Here is a 10,955-nt window from a genome sequence, read left to right as displayed (position 1 = left end):
AGGACATGCACTACTACTTCGGGGCTTAGGGTACGCACCTTCATGGCCTCGGTATTAAACCGATCTAGATATGCCCGGATAGATTCATTGGATCCTTGGCGAATGCCAGACAGTGTGTATGATGACCTTGGTTGCTCCTTACTTGCCGTGAACCTTGTGTTGAAGGCCGAAGCTAGAGTTCCCCAAGTGTTGATGCTGTTTGGAGCCAGGCGGGTGAACCATTGGAGGGCCGCCTTTTTAAGAGTCAGGGGGAAGGCCCTGCACATGATGGGGTCGGTCGCCCCATAGAATAACATAGAAGCCTCGAAGGCGTCAAGGAGATCTTGTGGGTCCGCCGTTCCATCATATTGGTCCATGTTTGTGGGGCAGTTGAAATGGGAGGGTAATGGGTAAGCCATGATGGCAGGTGTAAAAGGATGTCTAGCACCACAAGAGTGGTGCGGGGTTGATTGGGATGGTGGGCGGGACTCGCTCGCTGACTCTTCACGGTTACTTTCGTGAATAGGGCGTTCCGAGTGATCTTTAGGGTTTATTTTGGATTGGCGGAGTTCTTGTATTACGTCAGCCTGTTGCTGGATGAGCCGCTCCTGGCGTTCCAGCATCTGGAGAAGGTGTTGGGTGGTTGGTTATTGTTCTGCGGTGGTATGATGGCTTCGGCTGGCTTGATGGGATGGTTGTCTTGGTGGGGAAGGGTACTTGGTGCAGGGTCGACTTGGCTAGTTGATAGAGCTCGGTTTCTGGTGGTTACCATGTTGTGAGTAGGAAGCACAGACGGCGCCAATGTTCTTTATTGGAACACAAAGATAAGGACTATGATAGATCATATGTTGATGAAGGGGCAGAAGGTAGTCGTCGAAACAGCCGGAGGAAGTATGAGAGTTGGACCCGCCGGTGGAGGTACCTGAAAAGGTTCTCCGACGATCAAGTCAGTGTATGAACTAAGTGAACGGGAAATGTGAGAATAATGAAGGCAGTGAATAGTAGAGTGAGTAATGCTAAAGAGTAAAGAGATTCAGATACTTCCTGTTGGTAGAGATCCCTATTTATAGAAGGGAGAGTTGACTTTGGGCTCTTGGCAGGTGGTGCGACGCGTGACCGACCAAAGGTATTGTTGGGGGTTGCTTTTCCCGTGTCAGGCGGTCTTCCAGGACCGTACACTGTGTCACTCTTGTCTTTTAGCCTGTGGTTGGTTTGGTAGCCGTTCTGCAGTCTGTCTGTCGTGTTGGCTGGTGGGTTGGTGAGGTACTGAAGGCATGCTGTCTCTAAGGTCAACTCTGATGGTCCCAACACGCGGGACCCACCTCGGCGACCAAGTATGTGTCTCTTCGGTTCGCCGGTAGGAACAACTTCTAAAATGAATACTCACTATTGTAATTACAGATTGGATTTAATATGTATACATGATAGTATAAATGTTTTTTACATTGTCAGTCAATCATTCATCATTGATTTATTAATCACCATTGACTTTCAAACAAAAGTAATACAAATCAATGGTGGATGATGTGCTGACAGTGTAAAAAACTTTACACTATTGATGCACTGATGTTAAACTCTTACAAATTTTCATGTGTATCAATTTGATCTCCAAAAAAATAAAGGTCTAAACTAGTACTCAAATTCCATGAATGTGAGTCAAAATAGTTTTTATAAGGGGAACATATCTTTTATTTTATACTATTGTTACTTCATATGTCATGAGTTCAAATTGGTTAAACATATAATTATTAAATATTTTGTTGACCTTCCACAATTCATGACACATGAAATATATTTTGTGAGAAAAGATATGCTACCCTCTTTAATGGTCATAATAATGTTAAAAAGTACTAATTGACCCACATTTTGATATTTTTGAATTATTTTAGATTTTTCAATTTTCCCGTGATCAAATGGGTACACCAAAAAATTTGAGGGATAATCCACAATTCCAAGCAATCTTGCTTTCAAAAATTGTTAAGCACTCCACAAAATATTTTAATTTTCATGATGATAGAAAGCCATGGAAGCATTGAACTGGCCCTCTATTACTTTCTTGCCTCCTTTTGTCATGCATGAACATGCTTACAAAATATGCATGCTGCTGTATTTCTTCTGTTCATATATATTAGAGCTAAAAGTTCCATTCAACAACTTAATATAAGAAAAACCATTAATTTTCAAGAATAAAACCACCAGACATATCATGACACTATAAGTCTATAACTACAATCTGTAATTATTGATTTATCCACCATACTTTGGTACTGATGGATGCAGATGAATACAAATTCAAATTAGTCAAAAATCAGATTTTTCTATACAAATGAGGCAATTCAATCATAGTTCCTCTAATATAAACATTAATCACATATATTGTAAAGTCATAACTCCATGTTTTAGAATGTTTAGCATAATGAGGATCATCACTCCTCCACTAAATCAAATCCCTTGATATAAGGGATCAACTATGGCACTTAAACCTCATGAGTAATCCTAGCACTCATGATCACTAATTCATAGGAAATCCACAATCATAGAACTAATGACTTATTCCATCATTATGTAAGGATCACTATATATACATGTTCTACACAATATGATAATAAGCAAAAATCATTTCCTTCATGGTATCAAGAGCTGTCCAAGCATAACTGCCAATTTTTTTTCTTTCTCGATCCTGCCTTGCTGTCTTCATCACAGCAGCATGAATTCTTCCACCTCTGAAACTGAGGCCACCCCAAACAACACTCCTTCCAGTAACATTGATAAACTTGTTGTTCTCAATGTTGGCTCACAACTTTATATTAAACTTGATGGAGAGAATTATCCAGCTTGGCGTCTACAATTCATATCCCTTCTAACATGATATGATCTCTTAGGATACATCAATGACAACATCATCTGTCCACCCAAACACTTGGATAAAAACTCATCCCTCATCAATCCAGCATACACACACTGGATTCGTCAGGATCAACTCATCCTGCATGGAATTATCTCCTCTGTGGCTGCAACCGTTGTCACTCACCTTGGCATGGTCCAATCTTCCTTACAAGCATGGGAGACCCTGAAAACCATGTATGCTAGCAGATCTAGAGTGCACATCATGGCCCTCAAGCAAAAGATCACCACTTTCACCAAAGGCACACAACCTATGGCTGTCTATCTTCAAGGGGTCAAGGCCATTGCTGATGAACTAGCCATCATTGACAACCCTCTAGATAGCACAGATCTAGTCATTCACACACTCAATGGTCTGAGTACAGACTACAAAGAAATTTCTGCAGCATTATGTAGCGGAGAGACTCCAATCACCTATGCTGAACTACATGAGAAGTTAATGGATTTTGAAACACTTCTATCCTGTGACAACCCTCAACAATCCACTCCTCCGATCCCTACAGCACATGCAGCTACTAGATCCAGAGGGCAACAAAGGTACAAACCTACACACAATGCTCCCACACCCTCAACATTCCATAACTCCATCCAGCAAGTAGTTTGCCAATTCTGTGAAAGACCAGGCCACAGTGCAAAGAAATGTTACAAAATACATGGTTATCCTAAGAGGCAAGGGACAAGGCCCTCAGTTCACATGGCCACTCATACCTCACCACTGCAGAACTCCAGTTGGATCATGGACACTGGAGCATCTCACCATATCACTCAAGACCTACAACAACTAATAATGGCAAACACATATCCAGGCTCAGATCAAGTACTTGTTGCAGATGGCTTAGATGGCTCAGGTTTGCACATAACTCTCATTGGACACACTAAAATACCAACCAACACTAAATCTTTGTCTATTAAACAAGTCTTGTGTGTCCCTAATATAACCACTAATCTTGTATCTGTTTCTAAACTATGTCAAACTAACCAATGCTCTGTTGAATTCTTCTCTGATTGCTTCATTGTCAAGGACCTGACTTCGGGCCAAACACTACTACAAGGACCTCTTAAACAGGACCTCTACCACCTACCTTCCAACAACAACACAACTCCTTCACCTCATGCTCACCTCATTAGTCTTCAATCTACTTCAACATGGCATCACAAACTTGGTCATCCTTCAATAAAAATAATCAAACATCTGGCAAATAAAAGCTTTATTCCTCTAAGACCTCCTGCTACCTATGATTGCATCTCTTGCCATTGTGCCAAGAGTCACAAGCTCCCATTCTCCAGTCATCATCTTCACAGCACTAAACCACTGGAACTCCTCTACTCATATGTATGGGGCCCTGCTCCTATCAAATCAGCAGATGGATAACTTTATTATTTAATCTTAGTTGATCATTTCTCTTAATATATTTGGTTATATCCAATGAAAATAAGTCAGATGTATTTTCCATCTTTGTTCAGTTTAAAAGTCTTGTTGAAAAGTATTTTAACTTACCAATTGTGACAGTGTTCTCTGATAATGGTGGTGAATTCATCAAATTGAAACACTTCCTGGCTTCATAGGGCATCACTCATCTCACTAGCCCACCTCACACACCAGAGCTAAATGGCACGGCAGAGAGAAGACATAGACATATAGTAGAAACAGGTAGAGCTCTGTTACATCATGCCAACCTACCAGCTACATTCTGGTCCTATGCATTCCTCACAGCAACCTATCTAATCAATAGAATGCCCACTGCCAAGCTCAACATGAAGACCCCCTTCACAGTAATGTTCAACAAACCACCTGAGTACACTAAGCTCCATTCCTTTGGTTGCTTATGTTTCCCATGGTTGAGACCCTACACACAAAACAAACTTCAACACAGATCCTTACCCTGCATTTTCCTGGGCTACTCACAGAGTCAATATGCATATCTTTGCCTAGAACCTATTTCCAATAGAGTTTACACCTCAAGGCATGTCCAATTCATTGAAAACTCCTTTCCCTATGCCTCCTTAATCCAACAACCAAACCCAAATCCCCCTGCCCCTGCAACTGAGACCACACTTCCCTCCATCATTCCTCTCAAACACACCACATACTCCAACACCATTATCCTTCCCCAACCCACCCTACCCCATACCACATCATCACACCACTCTCCACCACTCCAGAACTCCCTCACCAACCCACCCCACAACAGTCACCCTATGACCACAAGATCCAAAAACAACATCTTCAAGCCAAAACACATACTCATTGCCACAAAACATGCCCTGCCAGAAAACCTTGAACCCTCCACCATAACTCAAGCTCTCAAGATCCCTCATTGGAGACAAGCCTGCTCAGCAGAATTTGATGCCCTCATGACCAATGATAAATGGAACCTAGTCCCTAGGGAAGAAGCTCAGAACCTAGTAGGCTGCAAGTGGCTATCCGAATCAAAAGAAATCCAGATGGTACAATTGCAAGATACAAGGTCAGACTAGTTGCAAAAGGCTTCACGCAAACACCCAACATTGACTTCAAAGAAACCTTTTCACCAGTGGTTAAACCCCAAACTATTAAGGTTGTTCTCACTCTTGTGCTTCACTACAAATGGCCTATGCATCAACTAGATATACACAATGCATTCCTACAAGGCACTCTAACAGAAAATGTTTACATGCACCAACCACCTGGTTTCGTGCACACTGAGTTCCATCATCATGTATGCAAACTCAGAAAAGCAATCTATGGCCTGAGGTAAGCACCTCGGGCTTGGCACGAGTGACTAAAGGCATTTGTTATTTCCTATGGATTTCACACCAGCCTTAGTGATAGCTCTTTGTTCATCTACAACACACATGGAATCCAAGCCTTCCTTCTGGTCTATGTTGATGACCTTCTATTAACAGGCAGTGACAATAACTTCATGGCCAAACTATCACTCCAGTTCTCCCTCAAATACCTTGGATATCCTCACTACTTCCTCGGTATTGAGCTCATCTCAACCAAGCAAGGCCTTCTACTCACTCAACATGGCTACATTCGTGATCTCTTGGATAAATTCAACATGACAGGAGCTAAGACCACCTACACACCTCTTGCCACATCCACACCACTTACCTTACAGGATGGCTCTGCCCCTGCTGATGCTCAAAACTTCAGATCAATTATTGGTGCATTACAATACCTCACACTCACGCGTCCAGATTTGTCCTTTGCCATCAACAAACTCTCTCAATTCATGCACAAACCAACTCAAACTCATCTTCAACAACTCAAACGTTAGTATTCTCAAATACCTCAAACTTACCCTCAATTATGGCTTAACACTCAAGAAACCGATGCAGGTAACCCTCAATGCATTCAGTGGTGCTGATTGGGGAGGAAATCTAGATGACAGAACTTCAACCTCTGCCTTTGTTATTTACTTTGGTGGAAATCCAGTCTCTTGGCTGTCAAAACGACAAAGAACCGTGGCCAGATCCTCCACAGAAGCCGAATATAGATCCATTGCACACACCTCAGCTGAAATCATGTGGCTACTCAACCTCCTTGGAGAACTTGGCGTCAAAACTCACACTCCTAAGCTATTCTGTGACAACATTGGTGCAACATACTTATGCTCAAACCGAGTGTTCCATTCACGTATGAAACACGTTGCCCTTGACTATCATTTTGTTCGTCAACTGGTTCAAATGGGAAAGCTAACCATCTCTCACATATCTACCAACGATCAAATTGTGGATATTCTTACAAAGCCACTACCCAAAGCCAAATTTACTCTGCTTCGCGACAAGCTTGCTGTCACCAGTGGTGACCCAATCTTGCAGGGGTGTAATGAGGATCATCACTCCTCCACTAAATCAAATCCCTTGATGTAAGGGATGAGTTATGGCACTTAAACCTCATGAGCAATCCTAGCACTCATGATCACTAATTCATAGGAAATCCACAATCATAGAATTAATGATTTATTCCATCATTATGTAAGGATCACTATATATATAAAGCAAAAATCATTTCCTTCATAGCACCCCTTAAAATTATATTATTTTATGACCATGGGTAAACTCGTAGAAGCATTGGAATTGAATTCTCAATTTTTCCATCCCCTGTCATCCACAAACAACTATAACTTTTCTCAACTCAATAGGTGAAGTTAGCTACATGCACGGGACCACCCTTTTATGCTATATGAGTGTGAAAAGTTCCACACCACAACTTAATACAACTAAGTCTTTATTATCCCACTAAGTGAAGTCAGCGACATGGATAGAAGGAAGTCATAATGCTTTATAATTGCAATTGAATATAAATAGTTTAATACACATTTGTCAAAAGGCGTCTAGTACATCAATGATGCAATGCAATCATATCTTCACTAATGAACAATTATAAGACCTGCAGAGAGGTAAAACTACTGCAGATATTTGATGAAATTTGAGTGCTAACAGTCTCAACCAAGTGTCTTATTATGAATTGCTTCATGAATATCTGAATGGAAATTAAATTATACATTCTGTAATATCACATGCAAGTAAATCTACATCATAAGGCAAAACTATAAAATTTGGAGTATGATTCAACTTATCAGCTCACTGAATCAAACTTCCGAAGCATGTCACAGTGTGGCATTTCCCGGACATACCCCCACTGGCGACGCTGCATCTCAAGCCGACAATTCTGATGAAGAATGCTGAAGTATTCCCTCTCAACCTTTCCTTCCATTGTTGTGCGTTCAGAGCTACCAGGCGGGTAATCTTGAGCAAATTTGGCTGACTTAACATAGTAGTTAACACCCTTGGGCGTAGTAAACTGATGTTCATAAGGATAGGACCGAGAAAGTGTATAAATAGGATCCGAAGATGGCAAAAAGTTCAGAAGCAAAATAAACAGAACTGGAAGCAACTGAATTAGAGCCCGAGCATTAAAACCACCCGATCCATGTTCAGCCGGACGTTGACCCATCCCTGCTCCAAAACTGAATCCACCAAAATTAGTTGCAGGAGCCATCCCACCACCAAAGAAGAAATTCCTAAATATTTCCTCTGCATCAACATCAGCCTCATAGTATCCATTAAACGATCTAGTCCTCGATCTGGTCTCTCGCCTCTCATAAACCGATTCATCCTCTCCAGAAACATCATACTTCCTCTTACTCTCTTCATTACTAAGGCATTGAAAAGCCTTTGACACAGCCTTAAATGCTTCCTCAGCGCCCGGAGCTTTGTTCTTATCTGGATGAACCTTCAGAGACAGTTTCCTATACGCCTTTCGCACATCCTCCACAGCACAACTCTTCTCCAAACCCAAAATCTCATAATAATTCTTCTTCCTCCTAATCTCCCTGACAACTGTAATTTGCTCCTCAGTATACGAAGCCGCCGATGATGATGATGATCCAGGCGCCGAAACCCTTCTCCGGATAGAAGGCTGATCAGAGGGCTTTGAAGGCGAAGCCGGCTCGGATGGTTCGGCAGAGGCAGCTTTGGGCAGCTGATCACCTGCATCCTTCTCTATGGCTGATAACAGATCGTCAACAGACAAGGTGGGGTCCAGACGGCGAGCTTTCGACACAAATTTCAGTGCACGGGATGAATCGCCAGCTTCTAACGCCTCTTTCCCGATTTCCAAGCATTTCAACGCGTCATCCTTATTACCATCCATTTTATAACCACTTCTAAAAAAAAGCAACTCAATGCACGAGGCTTCCACTTAGTGAGGTCTGGGGAGGATACATATAAGGGATCACTGTACCTAGCAACATTAAAGACCATGGTAGATGATGGGCCAATCAGAAAATTACAAAAAAAAATTAGAAGATTAAGAATTACAGATGTGGAATGAGATGGGTTTGTTAGATCGAGTGAGAAAGTAAAGGGGTTTGGGAAACTGAACTTACTTGAAGAGTGTTGAAGAATTGATCTTGTGAGAGAAGGAGGTGATTGATAATTTGGGGTATTATGCCAGAACAGAGTAGAAGTTGTTCGTTACTTGTTCCTCCCCACCATTGGATTGGAGCACGCTTTTGTTGAGCAATGAACATGAAGATAGTGGTGTAGTTTATTTTGGGCTATTTATCTTTTATTATTTTTAGGTTGTAATTTGTTGCTTTACCAAGATAAAGTCCTGCTTTGACTTATTTTGGGTTTTAATTCTTTAATAGGATATAATGGAATCTCTATTAAAAAAGTTGAATGTATTCTTGTTATAGTTTTTATATTGTTATTATATCATTATTTATTTATTTTAATTATTATTGATTTCTTTAAATATAAGTAATACTTATAAATAATAATTGATGTAATAGTTATATATAAATCTTTAAACTAATAGTTGATATTACAATATTTTGGCCTTTTATCATTAATTTCACTCTTCTATGATAACAATCTTCATTGTATTTAAGAGTAAATTACACTGACACCCCTGAGTTTTAGTGAAATTACACAAACCATCCCTCACTTTTCTACACCTACACAAACCTCCCCTATTTTTTAACTTTCATTACATTGACCACCCCTGCATAAGAAATAAGTGTAATCTTTTAAACAAAAAATGTGATAAATGCAATTAAGCTAAAAAAAATATAATATATTGTGGAGACACGTCCAAATAATATATGAGTCAATGTTTCTTTATTATATTTGGTTCGTTACACTATATTATAAGAGCTATTTAAACAATATTTATTTAGAATTGTTGATGCATTTTGTAACAAAAAATAATAAAGATACATTGATTTGTATATTATTTAGACTTGTCTACACAATATATCATGTTTTGTTTAACTTGATTGCATTTATCACATTTTTTGTTTCAAAGATTACACTTCTTTCTTATGCAGGGGTGGTCAATGTAATGAAAGTTTAAAAATATGGGAGGTTTGTGTATATGTAGAAAAGTGAGGGGTAATTTGTGTAATTTCACTAAAACTCAGGGGTTGTCAGTATAATTTACTCTATATTTAATGGAGACATACAATCATTAACTTCAAGTAAATAAGAAAATTGCATATCATTATCTATATTAATATTTATTTCTGTATTTTTATACTAAAAATATTTTATAACTATTTATATGGTATAATTTCTTTTTGCATATTTTGTTCACCTAATTAACTATTATTACAATATTTTTCTACATGTAAGTTTTAATAATATCACTATTCAATTTCTATTTTTCTATTACATACATTATAATATCATGTACACTCAATATAAAAAATGTGATATTAATTCTCTAAAATAAAATATATAAAAATTAAATATTTAATACTAGAAAATAAGAATGTGGGTCATCAGAAATGAAGTGTTTGTTGACACGCTAATTATATATAATATATAATTACATTTAAAGGCAAAACATGGTGTATCGACAATGGAGTATTTTCATTTTCCTATTTTGTCCTTAATATATTTTAATTTCTAAAAAAAATCATATAATCCTAAATAATCATTACCAACATATTAATCATCTCTCTCACCTTAAATTGAACATTATAATAAAGACAAAATTGATAAAATAAAGTACACCAATATAAAAATTATCATATACAGTACATACAATATATACTTTTATATAGTATATATAAACATGGTGTAACTATTATCATAGAATAATTATAATATTTATAATTTTATATACTATATATAACAGTAATTTTGTTTTGCTTTTAACTGTTTTTTAGTTTCTATAAAAAAAACAATATAATTCTAGGTAATCGTTATTAACATATTAATCATTTTTCTCACCTTAAATGAAACATTATAATAAAAAAAATATAATATAAAGTACACAATAAAAAAATATATTTCAATTCTATAAGAATGTGGGCTATATGTGTGTGATGAATTTCACATATTAAAATGAAATCTACTTAATATTGTCAAGGGCGGTGCTATATGCACATCACGGTGTGCAAAATGCACACTCCGAACCCATTTCCCTGATTGTTTTTCAAAAAAATAAGTATATTACAACTCAACAAGTTCAATATTTTTTTACAAATAACATAACATATTTCATAAAAATAAATAATCATTATTTTGTTGAATTATTTTATACTATTGTGAATATAAAACTTAAGGATCTC

The 10,955-nt window shown here is 38.2% G+C and overlaps 2 protein-coding genes across 3 annotated transcripts; one reads left to right on the top strand and one right to left on the bottom strand.

The window, feature by feature from the left end:
• LOC109326332 lies at positions 3,059-4,255 on the top strand. The gene has a single exon (XM_019559024.1). It carries the CDS (start codon positions 3,059-3,061, stop codon positions 4,253-4,255), a length of 1,197 nt encoding a protein of 398 aa, XP_019414569.1.
• LOC109326203 (chaperone protein dnaJ 49-like) lies at positions 7,246-8,896 on the bottom strand. 2 transcript variants are annotated; one of them, XM_019558896.1, is made up of 2 exons: positions 8,763-8,896; positions 7,246-8,617 (listed from the first exon to the last, which is right to left on the bottom strand). In XM_019558896.1, exon 2 carries the CDS (start codon positions 8,525-8,527, stop codon positions 7,451-7,453), a length of 1,077 nt encoding a protein of 358 aa, XP_019414441.1. In that variant the 5' UTR covers positions 8,528-8,617; positions 8,763-8,896; the 3' UTR covers positions 7,246-7,450. The 2 variants fall into 2 exon arrangements, with proteins under 2 accessions (XP_019414441.1, XP_019414442.1); XM_019558897.1 differs by having other exon boundaries at positions 7,246-8,611.

The sequence above is a fragment of the Lupinus angustifolius genome, chromosome LG14 (assembly GCF_001865875.1).
Source record: "Lupinus angustifolius cultivar Tanjil chromosome LG14, LupAngTanjil_v1.0, whole genome shotgun sequence".
In the NCBI taxonomy this organism is placed as follows: domain Eukaryota; kingdom Viridiplantae; phylum Streptophyta; class Magnoliopsida; order Fabales; family Fabaceae; genus Lupinus; species Lupinus angustifolius.
This window is presented reverse-complemented; position numbering and strand designations above follow the sequence as displayed.

What these genes read in the sequence shown, in the direction of transcription:
- LOC109326203 (XM_019558896.1), bottom strand. Translation starts at nt 8,527, where the DNA reads ATGGATGGTAATAAGGATGACGCGTTGAAATGCTTGGAAATCGGGAAA.
- LOC109326332 (XM_019559024.1), top strand. Translation starts at nt 3,059, where the DNA reads ATGTATGCTAGCAGATCTAGAGTGCACATCATGGCCCTCAAGCAAAAG.